This window comes from Lepidochelys olivacea (genome assembly GCF_965140295.1).
Source record: "Lepidochelys olivacea isolate rLepOli2 genome assembly, chromosome: 1".
NCBI lineage: Eukaryota > Metazoa > Chordata > Testudines > Cheloniidae > Lepidochelys > Lepidochelys olivacea.
Genome location: NC_140411.1, coordinates 251,872,808 through 251,897,845, shown reverse-complemented (window position 1 = coordinate 251,897,845; position 25,038 = coordinate 251,872,808). Strand labels below are relative to the sequence as shown.

The 25,038-nt window shown below is 39.5% G+C and overlaps 1 protein-coding gene across 1 annotated transcript in view; it reads right to left on the bottom strand.

Annotated features, from left to right (window-relative positions):
- The window catches only part of MYBPC1 (myosin binding protein C1), a gene marked incomplete at its 5' end in the record, with an annotated part of 70,368 nt that extends 47,019 nt beyond the window's left edge, over window positions 1-23,349 (bottom strand). Inside the window, 8 exons of the mRNA XM_084631260.1 lie at window positions 1,889-2,052; window positions 13,236-13,292; window positions 16,030-16,081; window positions 17,653-17,770; window positions 18,186-18,334; window positions 19,017-19,121; window positions 22,888-22,926; window positions 23,316-23,349. Coding sequence (XP_084487386.1) covers window positions 1,889-2,052; window positions 13,236-13,292; window positions 16,030-16,081; window positions 17,653-17,770; window positions 18,186-18,334; window positions 19,017-19,121; window positions 22,888-22,926; window positions 23,316-23,349 — 718 coding nt within the window. The remainder of the gene's footprint in view (window positions 1-1,888; window positions 2,053-13,235; window positions 13,293-16,029; window positions 16,082-17,652; window positions 17,771-18,185; window positions 18,335-19,016; window positions 19,122-22,887; window positions 22,927-23,315) is intronic.
- Window positions 23,350-25,038: the final 1,689 nt, after the last annotated feature.

The window sequence follows — 25,038 nt, the reverse complement described above, 5'->3', positions numbered from 1 at the left end:
AGAATAGAAAAGGCAGCTAATCAGAGTTGCTGCAGGTGCTGAGGGACATCCTGGTCCTTCACCCCTTGGAGCAGTTTGTATTCCTTTCCCATTCTTCCTGCTAAAAGATTCAAATGTCCTTATGTGTAGCTGGGGTGAAGCTGTTCCTGCCAACTCTGCAGTTCCTGCTTTGATTCCCAGCACTGCTCCTGCACCAGGACTGGGAGGGGAGCTGAAGATTCTCCCTGCATGGCTCCCCCTGCCTCTCCCCCTTTAGATAGAGTTCCACCGAACAGAGGAACTGCCATACTGGTACAGATCAAAGGCCCATTTAGTCCAATACTCTCTCCTTCAACACTGGCCAGTGCCAGATGCTTCATCAGATGAGAAACAGTACCCATAAAAGTCAATTGTGCAATAACATGGCTATGGTGATGGAGATGGGTAACTTCTCCCTGACCTCAGGAATTTGGTGGCTGACTTCTATCCAGAAGCAGAGATTTGATGTTGTATGTAAATTTTTGTGCCAGTTTAGAGCAAGTTTATTCAGACATATGCTTAATCCCTTTTTGAATCACACTAAGTTCATCACTTCAATAATATCTTTTGGCAATAAATTCTACAAATTAATTAAATGCTATCTTTAAAAAAATACCATAAGTATTTCTTTTTATTAATTGTAAATATGTTGCTCTTCATTTACATGGACTGTCCCCTTGTTTATGTTGTATGAAAAGGTAAATAGGAGTGAGAGAATGACCTTTTCTATAACATTCATTATGAGTTTGTATGTTAGAAGAGTTGAACCATATTATAGTATGAAGGGACAGTTTAAATCCAATTGCTTTTAACAGCCAAGGAAAAAAAATGGATCTCTGATTGTGTAAATGACAGTAGATAATTTTAAATTTCCAAGCAAGACTGAAGCAGCAGAACCATTTATTTTACTTCTGGTAGTACTCGACATAGTTAAATAAATGTACATTATTTCTGGATTTATTGGCCTAGAATATCTGGTGTGGCCAAACTGTGCTCAATGCAGAACCAAAGAGATTGAGCAAAGGTGGCCCTTATATCATCTTTATGGTCCCTCAATACTGTTACTGGCCAGGGGTTTCTCCAGTCTCTGGCATAAGTTAGAGCACTTTAAAGACTGCTCTAACTTACATCCATCTGCCAGTGGCCCCAGTGGACTGATCCAATAGATAGGGATCACTGGGATACAATAAGGCCTTGGCCATGCTCCCTTTTCTCTGGGAATGCTTCCTGACCTGTGTTCTGGGAGAGAGACATCTTTGACACAAGGGGAATTCTCTGAGGAACCAATGGAGCAACACAAGTATCTGGAATTAACCTGAGAAGTGCCCCGGTATACAAGCACCTGCCAGACAGTTACCTTGGACAGAATTGTGTGAATGTACATATGTTGCACTATTTGCATTACTAAGCATCTTGGGTGGGGAAGGACAGTCCTGAATCAGCCTACCCCTGCACCCAAAGGAATGTTTGCGCACTAGCCAGGATCTCAGTGAAGCTGAGCGAAGTTTCAAAATTAAGTACAAAAATAAATGACGAAGAGCAAATAAGATGTTTAGATTATTAAAGTTGAGGAATACTAAAGTGTTACTCCTAACATAGAGTCTAAATTACGCAGTCCTTAACCAAGCAAAACTCCCTTGCAAGTCAATGGGAGTTGTGCTCAATTAAGAACCGCAATTTGGCACACAGGACATTAGTGATAAATACCGAATGGTATGTGGCTTTTATGTTAAGCACTGTGAACCAAAACCTGCCTCTGGTTTACTCCCTGTACAACTTGAGTGGGGTTTCACTGTGTGTAAATCAGGTTAGAGCTTGTCCCCATATATTTCACAGACTTTGCCTCACCCTCTCTCGCAAGAAGTCATACCTGCACTCTTCTTCTCTTCTCTGCGCATGCGTTTCAGACGTTTTAACATGCCTCTCAGATCAGTGATACCATACTGAAATGCAATCTTCTCATATTCATTGGGATTAGCATTCTTCAGGAGCTCCCACACATCTATATCTGGCTCTTCCTCTTGTTTAATCTCCCTAACAGTAGTAAAAAAATAATTTTTTTATGTAGTATAGTTAATGAGACTTCAGTGCACTAGAAAAGAAAGGGACAAGTGGGTATTAAATCTATGGTGAGATTAGAAAAGTTTTGGTTAAGATTTGAAGATTTAAATCAAAGTTTTGATTCACTTAAGGATGGACCGGAGCTGGGTTCTGGATTCAAACCTAACCTGAGGTTAGTTCTGGATTCAAACTTTTTCACAGAACATGAGGTAACTAAATCAAGGGTTCTGGTTTTGTCTCTTATAGACGGATGGCTAACTATGAAATTCAGATCCTGATCCAAACTTCTCCTGTATTTTGGAGAAGTTTGAATCCAAGGTTCTTTTTTGGGATGTCCAATATCATCAATCTGTGGGAAATTTTACATCCTAAGGAAAAAAATATTTGAAAATACAGTAGTATAATAAGGCTTGATTCTGATCTCACATAAACCAGTTTCTCATACTGCTGTAACTTCATTGACTTCAGTGAAGTCACTTGTGATTTACACCTACATAACTGAGATCACAGTGTAGTGTATAAATTCTATAGTTATAAAAGAGGCCTTTATTCTTTGGATGTAGACCACAATTCTGCAATTGTTTCTGGTAACAGGGACACACACAGAACCTCACTGAAGTCATCGGCATAAGGGCACACCTGTTGTCAGGAATTAGTGCTTGCAGCTGAGCCTGGGACAGACTAGCTTCACCTCCCTAGTGAGCAACAGAGGACTTGTAGCTGAATCACACTTGGCTTGCAAGAGAATTACCTGATTGGCCAGACTGCCTGAAGGAACCAACGGTGTGCTCTTAAACATAGGAGCAGCATTAGGCCAATGGCTGCTCAACGCATTCGCCCACAGCTGCATTAGTTCCTGCTCCTGGCTTGGCCCCAGCCCTGCTCCTGCCTTGCCTCAATTCAGGTAACCCAGCTCTGGCCTTCAGCTCCAATTCCTGACTTTTGACTCTAGGTTCCTATTCCAGACTACTGACTCCAGGTCCTTCACTAGGCTGGACTCCTGCTCTAATTACTAGGTATGACCACCCACATTCTGGTCTCTGACAGTTTGCGCAGCCCAAAACCAAAATTGGGGTAGCTTCCTCTTCCAGGATGGATGCCACAGAAACTAACATCCCTTTGTTGGTGTTGGTCGCTGCCTTGCAGAATTTATAAACCCAGATTAGCACTATGCAGGAGCAGACACTGCCTTTACATACTCAAGCCTGGCACAAGGACCTTAAAAAATTGAAGATTCATTTACCAGGCAAGTTTGATGGACACCATGGAAAGTTCTGTGACTTCCTGAACCATTGTCGGCTCCTGTTTCTATTATGCCTGCGAATTTACCCCATGGATTGGTCCAGAGTGGGGCTCATCATCAGTTTGCTGACCAGGGAGGTGCAGGTCTGGGCCTCTCCACTATGGGAAAAATACAGCCCTTTTTTGGGCCAATTCAAGAATTCTGTCTACGTCATGGAAATAATTTTGATGACTCAAATTGAACATTCATGGCACAAGCTATGCTCCAGACCCTGAGACTGGGATGCCAACCAATCAGCTACGGAGTTTCAGCACCTGGTGACGGACACCAAGTGGTACAAAGCTGCACAGTGCTACCATTTCTGGCTCCATCTGAACAACAAGATCAAAGGCAAGCTTGTGTGCGCGGAAGCTCCGACCAACTTGGATGCCTTTTTCGCATTAAGATAGACAACTGCCTGTGGGCATGCCAACAAGAAAAGAAGTGGCTCCTTGGCATCGGTCAGAAAACCTTCCATACCCACCCACAGCCTGAGTCCATGCAACTGGACACAGCCTGACTCCATCTCTCTGATGCAGAGAAAGATCAACATGGGACATCAGGGCTATGCCTCTACTGCAGAGGACCAAGACACTTTGCCTTGAGTTGTATGGCAAAGGGATGGTAGAGAAAATGCCAGGTTCCAGCACCAGTAGAGGGATCTGGGTGAGGCTAGCACTTCCCCTTTGCTCCCATTCATGGCTCCTACAGTGGTCCTCAGGCACCTTGATGGCATCTAATCAATGCTCAACACACCTTCAGCTCCTGCTCTGTCTATGACATCCCCAATGACAGAGCTCAGCCTGGAATCACTGGTGCCTCCAGGAATTTTATGGACCTAGAATTTTCCCTAAAACACAAGATTCTGACACTGCATAAGGCCATGACTGCATGGAGACCATCAACAGTTCTCCCCTACGTTTAGGCCCAGTCACACAGGAGGTCACCCTTGGAGGTCACCACCCATCAGGGTCATCATAAGTCCTTTCAGTTTGGTTTGGTACATTTCCCACACTTTCCAATCATTCTTAGCATAACATGGCTTGTGACACACAATCCCCACATCATTTGGGGATCAAGCATGGTGCATTTTAATTCCCTGTACTTCCAGCAGTCCTGCTTTCCTGAGCCCAGTTGTAGATTAGAGTTTCTCCCTCTGAGTGAGTCCAGCCCCACCCTAAAGACTTTGGAACAGGGGGACCCAGCTTGAAGGTGTCCCTGCTGGCCCCAACAGCAAGAAGGCTGATGTCCTGCCTTCTCGTTGGTGCTATGATTGTCCTATAAACCTTCAGCCCAGAGCCGAGGCTCCCTTTGGGTGTGTCTACTCTCTTGCTGAACCAGAACTACAGACACTCAGAGTCTATCTCTGAGGGAACCTGGAAAAGGGGATCATCTGTCCTTCTATGTCCCATCTTTTTTTTGTGGCCAAGAAAGATGACTCTCTGTGGTACTGTGCGGACAACTGGGCGTTGAATAAAATAACCATCCAGAATCAGTACTCCCTGTTGCTTATCAACAAATACTTTGAGCAACTTCGCTCTGCCAGGGTTTTTACCAAACTAGACCTCCATGGAGACTAAAACCTGGTTCTGGTTTCAGAAGGGGATGAGTGGAATGCTGCCTTTCACACCCAGTATGGACACTGGAATATCTGGTAATGCCCTTCATACTGTGCAATGCCCCAGTGACCTTCCAACATTTTATCAATGATATAAATATAGAGGTGCTGTATCAGTTTCTTGTTGTATAACTCAATGATAGCCTCATGTTTTCTGAAGACCAGACTCTTCATGATCAACATGCGTGCCACGTCATGGAGAGGCTTCATCTGAATCATCTCTATGAAAAATTAGAAAAGCGTGAATTTGATCAGAATATGATCGAGTTCCTAGGTAATATTATTTCCCATGGGGAACTAACCATGGCCCTGCAAGGTATCCACTATCTCTAACTGGACAGACCAAGGGACACATGGTGGGGTGCAGCAGTTCTGAGGCTTTGCCAGCCTTTACTAGAAGTACATTTGAAACTTTTCTGATAGCTCCGCTGATGGCACTCTTCTGGAAAGGAGCTCAGTCCTTCTGGTCCCCAAAGGCTCAACTCATCTTTGACCACTTGAAGAGGGCTTTTACATCAGCACCCATCCTGGTCCACTCCAACTCCACCTGGTCCATTTATAGTAGAAACCAGCGCATCCAACTTTGCCATTGGAGACAAACTATCTGAGCAAAGGGGCATGTATAATCAACTTCATCCTCATGTTTTCTACTCCTGTAAACTAACCCCAGAAGAAAAGAACCACAATATCTGGGATAGAGAACTACTAGCAATCAAGACAGCCTTTAAGGAATGGCACCATCTCCTGTAAGGAGCTGAGTTTCTGGTGTAGGTTCTTACAGACCACAAGAACTTGGAATTCCTCTGCCATGGCTAGGTGCCTTAACCAACACTAGATTTGCTGATTCCTATTCTTTTCCAGGTTTAACTTCGTGGTGTTCTACTGCTCAAGGGTAAGAAATGGGAAGGTGTATGCCCTATCCTGCGAAGATGAATACCTCGTAACGGACTCAGAACCCCCTTCCATGGTCCTTAAATCATCTAATTTTATTAGTGGTATTGTGGACAGTAGCCTGATGTCCTCCATCCAATCTCTCTTGTCTCATGACCTGTTTGGCACCCACCTCTGTCAGATCTTAAATACCACTGTTTCCCCACCAACTCAGAATTTCAACTGAGGGACGGGACAGTCGGTTACAAGGAACAGGTCTATGTTCCAGAAGGACACTTTATCCTCTTAATTCTAAAATTATGTCACGATACACCACTCACCAGCTACTTTGACCAAGCTAAAACCCTGAACCTTATTTCATGAAGCTTCTTGTGGCCAGGCCAATGCATTGATGTCCAGAATTACATAAACTCCTGCACTCTTTACTCCTGGACCAAGAAGCCATGCTCCAAGCCACTCAAACTCTTCCAGCTCTTGCCCATTCTGCCACAACCCTGGTCCACTGTATCACTGAACTTTATACTAGAATTACTATGGGTGCAAGGTGATATTGGTTGTGGTTGATCTTCTAACCAAGATGGAGCATTTCATTCCTTCTCGCCCTAGCTTCTTCTTGGAAACTGTTTTCTGATTTCATGGTTTGCCCTCTGGTGTCGTGTAAGTCCAAGCTCCACAATTTTTTCCTGGTTTTCTTCAAGATCCTTGGTGTGGAGTCCCTTATATCACCCTCACCCCAATGGGCAGACAGAACATGTTAACCAGATCTTGGAAAAATGATTCCACTGATGCTTAAATTACCAACACTACGATTGTCTTCCCTTGTTACCATACACAGAGTTCGTTTATAACATTTCCACCCATGCCTCCACTCAGCAAAACCTGTTTTATGCTAGTTACAGATTCCATCCTCGCTTCCATGCCCACAGTCTCCCTGGTATCCACAGCAGTGGACCTGGTCACCCATCTGCATCAGATACAACAAGAGCTCCAAGAGCACCTAAGCACCTCTAAGGAAGCCTATAAATGCCATGCCAACGAGGGCCATCCAGACGTTCCCAACCTTGCAATAGGAGACAAGATCTGGGTGTCCATTCCAGAACCTTAAATCCATCCACCCCTCAGCTAAACTGGATCACTGATGCATAGGGCTCTTCATGATCATAGAACAGAACAACTTGGTCTCTTTCAAGCTACAGCTTACCAAGTCACTGGAAATTAATCCATGTTCCATACCTCCCTTCTCAAGCCACGCACAGAGAACCTGTTCCCTGCCTGTCCAATCCCCTGCCCACACCCATATCCATCAAGGGGCAAGATGAGTATGTAGTTCAAAAAATCCCTGACTCCAAGTGAGTTTGAGGGAAAGTCTAATACTTGGTTATTGGGAAGGTTATGGTCTGGAAGACCCATCCTGGGAACCAGAAGAGAATATCCATATGGTAGATATACTAGGAACTTTTCACTGGTCCCAGGCGAGCTGTCAGGAATTAGGGTTCGCAGCTGAACCTGGGACCAGCGAGCTACACCTCCCTACTGAGCAACAGAGGATTTGTAAATGAATCAGTTAGCTGAAGGAACCAACAGGTATGCTCTTAAGCACAGCAGCAGCATTTGTCCAATGGCTGCTCAAAGTATTTGCCCACAGCTGCATTAGCTCCTGTACCTGCTTGTTTTCAGCCCTGCTCCTGCCTTGGCCCCAGCCTTGCCCCTGCAATGCCTCACTCCAGGTCACCTGGCTCTGACCCTCTACTCCGATTCCTGACTTTGGCTCTGACCCTTGATTCTGGTTTTCTGGTCTCTGAGTCCAGCTCTGATCCTGGGCTCCTATTCCTGGCTACTGACTCCTGTTCTAACCACTAGGTTGACTCCTGCTCCAGCCAGTAGGCATGACCACCCATGTCCCCATCGCTGACATCTGTATTTATCAGACTGCAGGACTGGGGTTAAATTTGGTACAAGGCTGGTATTATGCGTCCACTGACATCTGTACTCATGACACAAATATGTTGACCTCTGTACCTACTGTGATTTTTAGTAATGGGAAGCATTTTCTTAGATCTCTAGAGTTAGTTCTGTTTGTTCAAGCTTATCAGATTTCATATTAAACAAGCTAGAGTATCATATTTATTGTAGTTAGCTTCAAAGTCTGTATTTGAGTCAACAGAGTCAGCTGATAAAAAAACTAGTTAACCATTTTGAAACTGGCAAGCATTAAATGCAGGAATAATGGAGCAGTCTGGATAAGATTATAATTTTGATGAGATCCACTGATTATCTCAGAAAAAGAAAGCTGCTAGTATAATTTAGGGGCATAGGAAAGAGAGAGCAAAGGTCTTGACCCTTCTTTTCCAGAAGCACATCCTGGCTGAGACCAATCCTGGCTGATAAAATTTGACAGGTTCTGGTGGAATCAGCACTTTTGGCAACAGAGCAAGAACACAAATGTATGGAAAAATAAAAGAAACTTCAGCCTTTATTGCCTTATGGTATAGAGAAATCATGGGATCTCTGAGAAGTCTAGCAGGGTTGGGCCAGTGACAAGGGAACAGTACTATACCGTTATATAATCCAGAAAGTTTACAAGCTTTTATAGGTTTCAGAGTAGCAGCCGTGTTAGTCTGTATTCGCAAAAAGAAAAGGAGTACTTGTGGCACCTTAGAGACTAACAAATTTATTTGAGCATAAGCTTTCGTGAGCTACAGCTCACTTCATCAGATGCATCCAATGAAGTGAGCTTTAGTTCACGAAAGCTTATGGTCAAATAAATTTGTTAGTTTCTAAAGCTTTTATAGTAGTTCAGTGGTATTTTTAAGAAATAACTAAAGATGGTTCAAAATGTTCATGGTGGGTAGTATTACTCATAAGATAATATAAAGACTGGCATTGCACGGTATTTTATATCTTAAATTTTAGTTTTGTGCTTATGATTTATGGAGGCTGACTACTTACTGAAAACAGTCGTGTTTCAATGAGATTCCTCCTGCATGAGGTCAGGTCAAACCCAGCTTGCAAACATATGTAAAAGCTGACACGCGCTAAGGGATAGAATTCTCATCTCATTGCGCTGGCCATTAGCTGTGCAACTCCTATCAATGCTAATGAGAGTTACACACACACATCCACATGAACTGAGATGATAATGTGCCCCGTTAAAATCAGGCAGTGGTTGACAATTAGGATGAGCATGTCCAGATTTTCAAATAATTAAACAATTATTCCAGCCTCTCTATTCATAACTAAGAATATAACTTGCATAACTAAGAACAAATTTTGACACTTTGAACAACCACACTCTGTTCTGAGACTATAATATTTGTACCTGTGGATAGTGGGCAAACAACATTTATTACTTTCCAGGCAGATCCATTGTAAATTATCTAGACCACAATCTCATCCAATTTCCCCCACCCGAGAGATGTGCATTTTGTTGAAAAATGTATTATAAAAAAAGTATAAATGTTTGAATCTCTTTGAGATCTGGCGCCTTTTGGAATTTCGTGGCATTATTGACCCATTGCTATGATGAGACATACCACCTCACACAGTATGTCACTAAGATGGCTTCCTGGTTTGACTTCCTATGAGAGTGTCACAAAATAATTTTTAAAAGCAGCATTAAGACTCTATGCATTTAGACTTTTGTTAAAATATATATTGAATTTCAGAAGCTTAAATGTGGAAGCAAAATACTGGTCTTATCAATATAAAATTTATTCTGTTTAAAAACAGGTTGGTTTGGTTTCCCCATTAACCACACAAGAGTTATACTGTTTCTATTAATATATATTTTTATCATATAAAACAATGAATTATTTATGTTAGTGACGTGATAGTCACAATTTCACATTACCACAAAAACAATGAAGCCTCCCCATATGCAATCCATATATTAGTACCCCAAGACAGTCAATCAGAATGGTCATGTTACTTGTTGTTTCAGTAGGATAGTTAAATGAACACACATCAAATTGAAGTTCCTAGTTAGGAATGAAGAGAGGATAAAAAATGGAGACCTGGTGGATATGAATCAATTCAAACAATTCTTCCACATCCTGCTTCTACTATACACTGAAAGTTGGTCCCATGGAAGCTCTGCCACTGGTTAAGCTGGAAACTGCTCTTGGTTTTATTGTGTATTTTTATTTTTCTTGTAGGACAAAGTTTAGCTATTCAGATATCTAAGTTATTTATATGGCCCCTGTTATCACACTATCTAAGACCGTCACAATCTTTAATGTATTTAATGGCATGTGTTTTTTTCTTAGTCAGAGGTGAGTGCTAGCAGAGATTAAAGAAAATTCTCCCTTCAATTATGCATGTGTAGGAAATTATGCATCCCACAGTGTAGGAAAGATGGGAAGTATGGCTTAACCAGGATATCTTCAATGATCTAAAAATCAAAAAAGAGTCCTACAAAAAGTGGAAACTAGGTCAAATTACAAAGGATGAATACAAACAAATAACACAAGTATGTAGGGACAAAATTAGAAAGGCCAAGGCACAAAACAACTAGCTAGGGAAATAAAGGGTAACAAGAAAACATTCTACAAATACATTAGATGCAAGAGGAAGACCAAGGACAGGGTAGGCCCATTACTCAATGTGGAGGTGGGAATAATAACAGAAAATGTGGAAATGGCAGAGGTGCTTAATGACTTCTTTGTTTCAGTTTTCACCAAGAAGGTTGGTTGTGACTGGACATCTAATAGAGTGAATGTCAGTGAAAATGAGGTAGGATCAGAGACTGAAATAGGAAAAGAACGAAAGAAAGAAAGTTTAAAATGACTTAGACAAATTAGATGCCTTTAAGTCATCATAGGATGAAATGCATCCTATAATACTCAAGGAGCTGACTGAGGAGATATCTGAGCCATTAGTGATTATCTTTGAAAATTCATGGAAGATGGGAGAGATTCCAGAAGACTGGAAAAGGGCAAATATAGTGCCAATCTATAAAGAAGAAAATAAGGACAACCCAGGGAATTACAGATCAGTCAGCTTAACTTCTGTACCGGTAAAAATAATGGAGCAAATAATAAAGCAATCAATTTGCAAAGATCTAGAAGATAATAAGGTGATAAGTAACAGTCAGCATGGATTTGTCAAGAACAAATCATGTCAAACCAACCTGATAGCTTTCTTGGACAGGGTAACAAGTCTTGTGAGGAAGTGGTAGACGTGGTATATCTGGTCTTCAGTAAAGCTTTTGATACTGTCTTGCATGACCTTCTCATAAACAAACTAGGGAAATGCAACCTACATGGAGCTACTATAAGGTGGGTGCATAACTGGTTGGAAAACCGTTCCCAAAGAGTATTTATCAGTGGTTTACAGACATGCTGGAAGGGCATAATGAATGGGGTCCCGCAGGGATCAGTTCTGGGTCCGGTTCTGTTCAATATCTTCATCAATTATTTAGATAATGGCGTAGAGAGTACACTTATAAAGTTTGCGGATGATACCAAGTTGGGAGGGGTTGCAAGTGCTTTGGAGGATAGGATTAAAATTCAAAATGATCTGGACAAACTGGAGAAATGGTCCGAGATAAATAGGATGAAATTCAACAAGGACAAATGCAAAGTACTCCATTTAGGAAGGAACAATCAGTTGCACACATACAAAATGAGAAAGGAGTACTGTGGGAAGGAATCTGGGGTCATAGTGGATCACAAGCTAAATATGAGTCAACAGTATAATGCTGTTGCAAAAAAAAAAGCAAACATAATTCTGGGATGTATTAGCAGGAGTGTTGTAAGCAAGACACAAGAAGTTATTCTTCCACTCTATTCTGTGCTGATTACACCTCAACTGGAGGTGTCCAGTTCTGGGCACCACATTTCGGAAAAGATGTGGACAAATTGGAGAAAGTCCACAGAAGAGCAACAAAAGATTATTAAAGGTCTAGAAAACATGACCTAAGAGCGAAGATTGAAAAAATTGATTTTGTTTAGTCTGGAGAAGAGAAGACTAAGAGGGACATGATGACAGTTTTCAAGTACGTAAATGTTACAAGGAGGAAGGAGATAAATTGTTCTTCTTAACCTCTGAGGATAGGACAAGAAGCAATGGGCTTAAATTGCAGCAAGGCAGTTTTAGGTTGGAAATTAGGAAAAACTTCCTATCTGTCAGGGTGGTTAAGCACTGGAATAAATTGCCTAGAGAGGTTGTGGAATCTCCATCATTGGAGATTTTAAGAGCAGGTTAGACAAACACCTGTCAGGGACGGTCTAGATAATACTTAGTCCTGCCATGAGTGCAAGGGACTGGACTAGATGACCTCTTGAGGTCCCTTCCAGTCCTATGATTCTATGCTCTCCTCTCATTGACATCTCTCATTGACATCAATGGAAGTTGCACTATACTATATCCAAGGGCAAAACTGGGTCCAAGGTCTAGAAACCTGGAGGGATGGGACTGTCCTATTAGCATCCAAACTTTAAATGGGGTCTTGAGGAGCAGATGCCTAATATTTTTAGCTGCCATCTTGTGAAGGAAAATCAAATTAACATTGAACACTTGTTGTTCATATACCTAAAGGTTTGGTGTGCATGTACGAACAGTTTGATGTTAGCTCCTTTTTGGGTATTAGAACTGCAAAGTCATGCTGCATATCATCTGAAAGCTAATTTTCCCTCATTTTTGTAAGAGGCTATCAAGTTTTCCTTCGGACCTCACTGTCTCAATAATATACCTGCCTGTTCTTTGAACAACCTGCTTGTTGCTCTTTGGTCAGATGATGAAAGAGCACATAATTCTGAATAAATAATAAGTTTACTGCATTCTCTAGCTGGGGCATGGAGAAGGAAAGAGAAGAAGAGTCAGTGATCATCTAAAAAAAAATCCTTCTTCCCTGATTTGCACATCTTGAACTAGAAAACCCCTTGGAAATAACAGAAATGCCTACATTTTGAAAGTATTGTATGTAATTTCCAGTCTGAGGATATTTGCTAAAGTTAATTTAAAGTGTGCCCAAAAGGGCCAGCTTAACCCCTATAGTTTCTTACTTTCCCACCAGACTCAATTTTCCAACCTGCTCATCCCTGCATAGGAAAAAAACTCCATGCAAACACAAAGAAATAGCATGTAGACTTAATACTATTGATTTGTTCCATTAAGAAAGTGCACCACAACCTAAAATCTTTGACACCACTCAAATCTGAGGCTTCTTTCCTGCCTACTATGTTTACATGATATGATTAGTTGAACTTTTGCATTTCAGACTCAAATAATAAAAGGTTAGGAATATCAGAAGAAAGTAAGATAATAAAATTCTTGAGAAATGATTAATGCTAAACCTGACTCTTTCTGTGTATGAACCTAATGGTTTCCAATCCACACCTGCTCACTTCATCACTTGGTTCTCACCTACGTTTCAGGAGACCACTAAAGTCAAGTTCTCCTGCATCCTCTTGTCCTTCACCGCTGTTGTTAATAAAAAAAAGATCAAATCTTTGTTTAATACAGAGGGACTTGGACAACACACATTGCAAACACTCTAGATGTCCTGTATATGCAATACTGTCTAGGCACACAAATAATGGTATAAAATCAACACAAACTTGTATTCGTTTCCACACAAGTTATGGTTCCATAACAAGCACTTGTGAAAAATAAACACAAAGGTTTGTATTGCTTGCTGTTATACTTTTAAGGCAAATTTTTGTAGATTGCATACATTAATTTGCTAAGATTTGTGTTATATTTTAGAACACAAATTCACTTAAGCCAATCAACACAAAGGGCTTTGTTTTTGGGTTTGAGTAATATGTATGTGTAAAAAACAAAGGGCTTGTGCTGATCTCTGTTATAAATATAAAACAAAGATTTGCATTGTTGAGTGTGCTGCATTTAACAATGCATAGCTGTGTCAGATACCAGCTAGCAAAGCATTACACTTAAGTTTAACCTCTGTGTGTCAGCAAAGGGAGAAGTCAGACAGAAAAAAAGAAAAAATACTTTGTACACTTTTAAAATGTGATTGTAGCCTTTTTAAAGATGCAGTCCCTTCTAGAAGGTCTTCTTAACACAAGAAAATTTTATTACAATATACAGTACATAGAAGAAAATGCTCTATTGTTGGGGTGATGACAGTAAACATTAGGGGCGAAATCCTGGCACTATTGAAGTCAATGGCAGTTAATTCAATGACACTTGGATTTCACCTTAGAATTTGCATACACTTTACCCTTAAAAGTTTTCAGAAGTATTTTTTTTTCTGTTCGCATTGTGGTTGCTGTTGAGTCATAGTACAATGTGCAAAAATGCACCCCTAGGAAAGAATTAACCTTGAAATTAATATCCTTCTGAGAGTGAATTTATCTCAATAGCGCATCATTTAATAAAAGTTACTACTTAAGCACAATTATAAAGGTTGTTTGCTTATTTCTTTAAGTTAACAAATGACACTGGTTTTCTGTCCACAGACTGTGTTCCCAATATTTTTATTTCTGTTCTGGTAAGAAAAATGTGTGCAGATTTAGAAAGTGTAAAGACTATATCATAACAGTGGTTTTAATGGCTAGTTTATCTCAAAATTCCAATAATCTGAGAGAAGGTTTAGGATATAATGCTGTATACTAAGACTTCTGGAATGCATATATTTCAATGTTATTATCAAGATAAATTTGGCATGCATTTTTCTTTTTATTAGAAAATAATCCTATCACATTGAAGTCAACTGGAATTTTGCCATTGATTTCAATGAGTGCAGGACTGGGGCCACAGTAACTTTCACATCATAGATGATTACTATCAGGGAGCATATAGTAGGATATTTTAATGAATCACAAAATAAAATTTTAAAAATTATTGTAAAGAAATAGATAATATTTAATGGCATCTTACAAATAAGATGGAAAATGTATTGGGAAACACACATAAAAGAGTTTAAAACACAAATTTTGTCTTATGAAGTAATGATCTTAAGTGTCAATATCAATTTTTAAAAGTTGGGATGTTTTCTGTCTCTGATGTTATCTATCCGCCGTCTGCTAAAACCTTCTTTTGCAATGTGCTGGCTAAATCCCACTTGTGTAATTATTTTCTGCCTATTTAAAGTTCCTGTCTATTTTTAAATGAATGAGAGAAACAAGGTGGGTGGGTAATACACATTTTTCATTTTCTGCCCTGAACTACTGTGTAGTGTTAGTATATGATGTTTAAAGGCACTGCTTGCAAAAAGACAGAGTCTTTGGAATCTTCACAAACTAATTGCTACATAAATGTTAGTAATTGGTGTGGTTATTTAACTCTAGAGTAGAGCTAGGTGAAATTTTCAGATGAATAGTTTATTCACCTAAAAATACCGTTCTGGTCAACCTGAAACAATTTGTGAATGTGACATGAATTCACTGAATAGTTTCAGCCAGAAAATTTTTTGGCTAGATTCACAAAATGGCTGAGGGTAGAGAAGATGATGTGGTACTCACCTGGGATGTGGGAGACACAAGTTCAAAGCCCTGCTCTACATCTGACAGAGGAGGAAACTGAATCCATGTCTCCCACATCCCAAGTACCTGTAAATCACTGGGCTAATTAGTAAAAGGGGCGCCTCCATCTCCTCCTCCTTCATCTGGTTATTATGTGACTCTAGCTCTTTTGAAATGCCTAGAAACAAAACATTTCAGGTTGAATGGCATATTTTGTTTGAACCAAAACAGACTTCTTTAATTCACCTAAATTTGGGGGAATGTTTTGATTTAGTTTGACCCGGACCAAAATTTTTTTTTCTTTTTGTTTTTAATCTGCCAGTGAACCAAAATCAATTATTTTCCCAGCTCTACTCTGGAGTTACTTAAAGGAAATGATATATAAGCTTTTATCTCTTAAAAATGGAATTTCATAAATGCAATCCTATAACTTTATTTAGCCTTTGCTGTGCTTGCTGTATGATTATCTGACTCCATCAACACTTCCCATAATAGCAATTACACTCAACTCTCATTTTAAAGTCTATTATACTGTATATGCAGTTTCTGATGTAAGGCTACTTCATCCCACCCACTTTCAATTATCTTACATCCTACTTTTTTCATCCTTATTTGCAACACCACCTTTTTATAACACTTGATATGCTTGGCTAGGAGAGATGATATGAGGTGATTGTATGCTATATGTGTCCATTATTGAGTAACTTCACAGGATCACCAGTCAAAGTTACCTTCTTTTGAAAGCAGATCGGATGTCAATAGATGGAGCAGCCTGAGAAGATTCTATGAAAGAAAAAAAAGTTAAAGAAATATTTTTACCTTGGTGCTTTAAGCTACTTCAGTTTCATTGCTAAGTGACCACCATGTATATGCCCTTCTGGCATCAAGATCTGCCAAGTGCAAGTCTCATCAGTGCAGAGGTAATCTTTCTTAGTACATTTCTCTAAACTACATTATACATTTCTGTATACAAGATTAAACGGTGTGATGTTTCTCTCACATTCCCTCCTGACCCCACACATCCTGCGTCTCTCTCACTTTTTTTCTCTCTCACGGACATCTTCCAGTTTTCAAAGTAAATTCCCTCCTGCCCAACACTTTACAGGAAAAAAGAAGTCCTGCATAATCTTATTGGGGGCCCAAATCATCATCAGTTGTTTTTTGCCACCCAGAATAGACTTTGTCTTTCTCCCGCTGTGTGGTCAGCAAGAAAGATACAAGAGCTTGGTCTGATGGAGAGTGGAAGATTCTGGGGGAAATTCATCCCTGTATCAAGGGCCAGCACAGGATCTCTGCACCACATAAACCCTATTTGGAGAGTTTATGTGCGATATAACTGATGGATAGACCTCTGTACTGGGCCTTGGCACAAGGATGAATTTCCCCCTGCATGAATTAGACATCTGAATAGATGAAACAACTCTGTCCTATAGAAAGTTTATAGATGCGGATAGATGAGTCCTTCACCTAGCAGCCTAATGAATACACACAGATTCCTAGCAATCCCTGGCTGATGACCAAGCTGATGACCTTGGTAATTTGGTAGGCTTGTTTTGCTAGGATGAACAAATACTCGACTAGGCTGCTTGGAATGTTGCTGCCCTCTGGGTATTTGGAAAGCTAGACTGGATCTGCCTACCAGCTGAAATTACAGAATCAGGTGAACGTTTGCAGGTTTTAAGATTTGAACAGTAGCCTTTATGCGGCAGACAAGATTGTTCGCTCTTGTTTGCTCATTGCTTCCTATCTCTCTTTAGCTCTGCAAATATGCATGTGCTAAACTTTGTTCATGTGAGAAGTCCCATGAGTAAAGTTAAGCATGTGTGTAAGAGGGTCTTTATCATGCATAAGTTGACAAATAATTTGGCCCTGAGTCTCCACTACATTATGCAGTCATTTATACCTGGGCAAAGTAGATGTATAATGCTATCACTGACTGGGTACCATTTTACACTCTCTCTGCACAGTTGGGGATTCAGAAGCATTCCATATCAGAACCTTTCTTGGATGTAACTGCATACATAATCTCTCTCATGTGGTATCTCTTGACAGATTTATGACAGGCATTCTTTTTGTTTAGGAGAGGCCTGATCTAAATTCAATAGAAGTCTTTCTATTGACCTCCGTGGGCTCTGGCTCAAACCCATGCTTGCCAGCCACCCCCCTCTATCATATATTTCATTCCAAAAAGAAATCACAGTTGCTCAGGAGGCATTGTGTTCAAAAAGTTAACATTAAAACTTCCTTCACTGTGGCCTTGAGAATACAGTTATACCATATTTGTTGTAAAGGGGGGAAAATCTATAAATGGACTTTATTTATAAATTTATAAATCTATAAAAGGCAAATCTTACCGTGGACTTCAAGATCGAAAGAACAGCTATCGAACTTATCCTTATATGTTACTTCACAGCGGTAGTTCCCTCCGTAGTTTTCCTTAGCTTTAATGATTTGCATCTCAAATGTATAAACCTGAAATTCAAATGCAAAGTATAATAATTTTAATTTAGGATACATTTGTACAAAGAGGAAGTTAAAAGCTATGGCCTAGATGGAGAGTTTACTCTCTCCGCCTGTGTCAGGAGTGATGCAGAGCTGTGCTGCCCAGGAGAAACTCTGGACAGGAACTGTGACTCGGAGACCCCCTTTCAAAGTTATTACTCATAGGAGCTCCTGTTTTATGCCAGTGGACATGATGCATCAGATCCTTACCAGACACAACATCCTAGGGAAATGTGTGGTGCAGCCAGAAATTGAACCCAGTTCTCCTGAGTCTCTATCCAATGCCTGAACCACAATGCCCTCCATCCTTAGATGAATGACTGGTTAGGAATGGTTTTTAAGGCTTCAAGTTTTGTCTCTTTAAAAAAGAAAAATATAAGTGTACCTTGCTATGACGCTCAAATGTCTCCTTCAGCTGAAGGTGTTTGCCTGCTTTACTGGCCAGGTCCATCCATTTACCTTTGAACCACTTTACAGTTGGCTTTCGAAGAAGATCTTTGGCTTCTACTTTGGCTATAAATGTAATATTTTCTCCTTTAAAAAAGAAAAAATATTCAGTCATTACTGCAAATGTGGTTGCCTGTCACATTTATACAAGTTTCTTTTATAGAAAGATTTGTGTGGATGGTAGAGGGGTTTGGACTCAAATCTGAGTCTGAACCGAGGTTTACAATGCAGTGTAGCTATGCTGTTAGAAGGAGACTTGACAGGGAGGTTGTATAGCAACCCCAAATGGCTGTCTGAAAGAGCAGTATTGATGGGCTTCAGAGAGGGACATGTCTAGTTCCTATTTCTCCAGTCCGTAAGTTTTGTTTATGCTCTACAGACTCCCACAAAATCCTTTCTTCTAGTTAAATACTGAGAAAGTGTAAGAGCATACGAACAACAATCTCTGAAACTCTCCCACTGTGTCAGCTGTTGTACGGCTAACAGCAGTACAGGCAATCACCTGTCCTATCCAAGTGAGCACAACTTCCAGCTTTCACCCTGACTAAATTATTAGATCTAAATTTGGTCTTGATATTAACCAGTTGAATAGTCTCTTCACAGACAGGCCAAATTCGTTCTTCAAAGAGGAGTGTGTGATTCCCATTGAAGTTAATGGGAGTTGCATGTGCCTGAGGGCAGAATTTAAATCTTATGTGAAATGTACCTCTTGTCAGACTTGATCTGTATCGTATGACCCCTCATACTTAATGTGTTTCTAGCCACTTACCAACATTCACTGAACCACCCTGTGGTTTTTCAATAAATAAAGTGGATCGCTGGGAATTGTCAAGCTTCTCTGGTTCTTCTGGCGCTCCATCTCCAAGAGACCATACTAATATGCAGAGAGAGGGAGAAATATCATTTGTCTGAGCATGGTTCACTCCCACCAAAGTTCACTTACCTGAGTTCGTTAATTTCGCTAACCCTTTAGGCATCCTCAGTGGTATGCAAGTCTTCTGTTCCCTTACTCCCAGTGACACCCACTGTCAGGGATGGGGCTGTCACATGCTCTACAGTTCCTATTGAAATATCATCTTTGTGATGATGGAAAACGGAACTACTCAGGAAAGGAATTTGGGCAGATGGACGGTATAAGTGTCTTTTGTAACTTGGACTGCAATAATGTTCAGCCATGAGTGCTTTATAGGTATAGTCCATGAAAGTGCTTTGTAGAAACAGAAACCACAGATCAAAGGTCCAAAGGCACAGCCAGTCTTAGGCACAAGCAAGATAAGTGTGACCACTTGGTGCATGATTTTTGTGGATCTACCTCAATCCTGCACTCGCTCAGCAACTTATACAAACTAATCTTTCCCCTTTGCCAGTGAGACAATGATGGGAAGAGGTTCACTGTTCAATCCCAATCTCTCCCTTCCATGATAGAACCAGTGAGATAGCAACTTGCAGCCTGATTTCCAACCCCCGCCACCACTGCCACCAGCCTCTCCCTACATGTACCCTCTTGAGAGTTTGGGTCCAGCAAATCCCCAGGCCAGCCCTGTGCATAGATTGATGTTTATAGGTGAATAACTAGCCAGACACAAATGATTAAGTCACACACTCAGGTACAGATACTTCTCCTGTTGAAGTCAATGGGCATTCTGAGCCAAAAGTGGGCCGCAATGGTGAGAAAGGATGTATATACTGAGTCTCCAGACTATCTGCTCTCTGACAACTCCTTCAGAGCCCTGGCAGGAATCAAAGTTGACTCCCAGTGGAAAACCCCATGGAGAGCAATAAAGAAAACATTTGTGGGCCACAGCCTCTTCTCCTACAGACACGGTACAACGTGTCCCATATTCTGAGTTAGAATGTGTGCAGTAAAAATGATATATACTTTTCTTTAGACTGAGGAGTGTGGACTAGCACAGAGTGGGGGAAATGAATGTAGCTAGTAAACTAGGGCCACCCAGCAATATATGTCAGAAAGTACAATCTGTTCAGAAGAACATGAATACTGGTCTATCCCCACAAAAGGCCATTTCTTTGCTCTCTTTGGGTCAGAAATGCCTCCTTATTGTTCTTGAATGGAAAAAAACCATGACACTGTGATTTGGATCAGTGTGTTCAAAGGCTGTCGGTCTCTGATCTTACGATTAACAAACAGGCAAAACAAATTGCAATATAATTGATATCTTGTTATGCCTCGTTGCTAATATAAAAAGGTTCTTTTCATGTACAGTACCTGTTTTATTATTCAGTAACAGGTTTATTACAGAATGAAGACTTTTCAAATAATATGATTTAAGTTAGGGGTTTCTGCTTCCTATCTCATTAACCTAATAGAGACATAGACCCTTTTGGAACTGTTGTAAAAGATCACACCAGATGTCAGCAGGGTTTTTACACTGTATAAAGGATTATTACAGAAGGAATCATGCTGGCTGGTGAAAGTTAACATTGCACAGATATGTAATATTAACTACATTGGCCACCGCTCATTAGCCAACTGTGGAAAAAGGTAACCAAATGTTTTTGTTTTATTAAAGGCTATAACACATTTCAGGAGGTACAGAAATACTAAATAACTCCACTTCTAGGATGGTTAAAAGAACTAGGCTTTTAGCCTTGTCTCTTAATGCACTCCATGTATGCAGTATCCAGTTCTACTGCACATGTAATTGTGTTATTGCTCACATGTAAACACACATATACACATGCACATAGCCACACAAATGTATAGGGAGAGATGTATCTATCAATATGCTGTATATATAGTATACTGGTACACATACAAAAACACAACATAAATACAAGTGGGAAAGGGTCACTAGTGAAAATTCTTCAAATGGCAGTGTCTGGTACTGGAATTTTTAGTGTGAAACCAGCTACAATCCTAATAAACCACAACGTGATCCTGAAAAAAAGTTATAAAAAATTTCTTTATGCAAAAAGATCACATAAAGTCATCATGTGTTTGGTTTTTATTAAAAAGATTCACAGATTTCGGCTATTCCAGGTAACTAACTGGGGTTGAAGTCCCATCTGCACATTTCATTTAAGAGAGATGTCTATTTCTAAATTTCCAAGTAGATTTTCCCAAGTAACCCCTTTTCTTTTACATTTAAAACCAACTGAAAAGTTAAGATTTAATGGCATATGAATGACTGTAATATAAAATAAAGGTAAATTAGAGCCAAGAAATAATTAATTAATAATAATTGCACTATGTTAGAGTTGGAATGTTTCTATTTTTTTTTCAGGAGGTCTCACCTGAATCTTTTCTCTCCACTGACCGAGTACTCCCATCTGAAAGGAAAGAGTAACCTGGATGATCCCAGTTTAGAGATCACAGGGTAATTGACCTTAGAGTTTACTGGTTCTTTAAAAAAATTGACTGTACACAAGTAGAAGAGGTAGAACAGAAAGTTAGGAGCATAATCATGTGGAGATATCTCAATACAGGAATATGAAGAGTGTATAACTGAGTCTAAACTTCAATTGTCTTTCTTCTGTTTCTGTGTTTAACATAGGAAGACGCATCTCTGTGCAAGGCTTCCTTTCCAAAGGCTCACGTTTTAGCAGGACGCCACAAGACCAATACTTCCCTCAAAATTCGGGGTAGTTCAAGATAACAGAAGACATTTCAGTCCATTATTCATCCCAAAGGACCGTATCTCCAAGTTTAACAATATAATGACTCAGATTGAAAAAAAAATCCAGAGAAATAATGGAAAAGAAATTTTGAGGGTTCTTTTTAGAAGTGGTAAAAATAATAGTTTTCTTTTTAGAATTAAGGGCCAGATCCTCAGCTGGTACAAATCAGTGTAACTCCACTGATTTCAGCTGAGGATCTGGCCCCCGTAATATTTCATTTTCAGGGGGTTTGTGTAAGAGTTGATAATTTCTTAAGGGAATTAAAATAATTCACAGCATTTCTTACTTTAACAAGTTGACGTGCATCATTAGGCATTCCATTATTGTGTTTCATTAAGGGTTTGCACGCCTTTTAAAACAAATTAACATAAAACATGGTTGGAAAGCATGTGTGTGGGCAGGATGAGGTTTCAGCAACACCCCAAAGTTGGTGGCACTAGGACCTTATGCAGCATCTGTTACTGCTGCTTTTCATTCAGTGGTTGTGGTTTGAAGGCCTTTTATTTGTCAGCTGACTGGTGGTCAGCACTGAAAAATTCAAGCCACCTAACTTCTGATTGACTGGTAGAGCAGTGGCATCAGTAAACAGCCCAAGTAAGGTGACATCCAACCAGGTGGAGATAATTAGTTTTAAATCATAAGGATTTAGTTTAATTATAATTCTGAAATTTGGGTTCAGCTTTAACCTTAAAAATGCAGTCTGTATTCATCCAGATGAATGCATACAGAGCCTGACTTTCAGAGCAGCTGAGCATTTCACCTGCTCTGAAATAGTGACATCTCACTTAAGTCCTTAAAAGAAGATACAAGTGGGATTTCAGTGCTGTAAAAGCCTTGTACTGGCCCACTGCATGGGGAGGTGAATTTTACCTAAAGTATCTAAAGAAGTTTCTGTGTTGATGGAAATTATGCTTAAGTGCAAACTGCAGAATCAGGACCTATTTTTTTCTAGTCTAGCTTTTTCTAAGAAGGAAGAGGAAAAGCACTGTAATAATCCTAACCTGCTTGTGAAGTATTAACTGAAGCGGTGTCATCTTCATCTGTAAAAAGAAATATGAATAAAAAAAACATACAAGGAAAAAGAGTGCACTGTAGATTATCCTTTTTAGTACAAACAAACGAAAATGTGAAACCTGCAAAAAAAAAAGGGGGGAGGGGAGAGGGAAATCATGATAGTTGGAAACACTCGTAATGGAAACTTCAAACTGATGAATAAAGCGTTGAGTAATTCAGTAGCTGAAATGGTAAACCTTAATGCTCAAGGCAAGTAAAATAAATAAATAAATAAAACAATGGGATGTGAACTGTGATCTATTATTAAAATATGGATTTATATGAGAGTTTTTAAGTGGTTCTGTTTGTTAGAGATGTAATCCACAGTGAATACAAAAGAACAAAAAATGAAATCAAGGTCAACCACATATCTGACCTTCTGAAGAGGATGTCGATTCGCTGACGTTCATGTCTGCAAGTAAAATGCGTACCACATATACATTCAACATAACTAAACCATTTCAGACACGCAAGACATACCACAGTTTAATAAACCACCACTATACACACACTCCTGCATTAGAAGATTAATCCAAAATGAAGGGATTAAGCAACTCAGGTTTTTTCCATATACAGGTAACACTTCAAGTACTGAATCATTATCAGTTCACTTGGTTTTCATTTGATAAACCCTAAATAACGGCCCCACTCTTTGGTATTAATACTTCATTTCCTAAGAATTATAATCTATTTTAGCAATTGCACTGTTATTTTAAAATGTTAATTTATATACTATGCCATGAATAAATAAATAATAATAATAAAACCTGGAAAAGTATGAAAGTGCCATTAAAATATTGATATTAAGGGCTAGTGACAATATTCATGATTGTGAGGAGACCCTAGTGGCAAGATAAAAGGCACTTTCTACAACAGTACAGTATTTTTCGTTAGCTAATAACTGTATTTGAATTTTAGTTGTTGAATAGAAGACACACAGAGCTCAGTCTCTGGTGAAAATAGACCATACGTATTAGTGTTTTAAATGGGTTTTAGTAGAAAAATATAATTTTTACCTGTGTACTTGTTGAGAGGCTATAACAAACTAGATATAATTATGGCTTCAAGATATACAGACATACAGTAGACCCTCAGAGTTATAAGCACCAGAGTTACGAACTGACCAGTCAACCACACACCTCATTTGGAACTGTAAGTACACAATCAGGCAGCAGGAGAGACCAAAAAAATAAGACAAATACAGTACAGTACTATTTTAAATAAACTACTAAAAAAAAAGAAAGCAGCATTTTTCATCTGTACAGTAAAGTTTCAAAGCTGTATTAAGTCAATATTCATTTGTAAACTTTTGAAAGAACCACTATAATGTTTTGTTCAGAGTTAACGAACATTTGAGAGTTACAAACAACCTCCATTCCCGAAGGGTTTATAACTGAGGTTCTACTGTACCCTATACATGTTAAATAAAATGTGCATCTTTAACTTTATAAAATTTTATTTAACTTTATAAAGTTAAATACAATTTGCATCTTTTTCTAAATTGGCCCAAAATAACAACCTGTTTCCTCCTCTTCAGGAACTATTATAAATGGTTTTATGGTAACTAACAGCTCATTTAACTATATAGCATGGCACTTTAATGAAGGTAGATAGATGTGACTTCTCTGTTATCGGGAAATATTGAAACTGGCTCATTTGATTTTGTAAAGAAATTCACTAAGCTAACAGAGCTACAGAAAGCAAATGATGCAATATATTTCCCAATAAAACACTAATAACTTGGATGAAAGGTTGCTGAAGTCATTAATATAATTCTTCCACAAAACAGATAATACAGGATCAACAGCAGAACAACTTCAAACATTACAAAGTGGGGGAATGAACATGAAAGGTAATAAATATTGCCTTCAGATTCAGTTTCTGACAGTATTCACATGTGAAAATGTGACCACCTTAACTTTGGCCTACAAGTCATATTCATGCATACATACTCTTTCAATGGTACACATACATTAGCAATGCCTATTTAAATATATAATCCTTGATCTTCTACAGCTAGACTGTACCTTTATGCAGAGTCCTGTGTAATGAGGTGGTCTGTAGCTGTGCAGCTCCCGGAGGAGCCCCAGAGGGCTTAG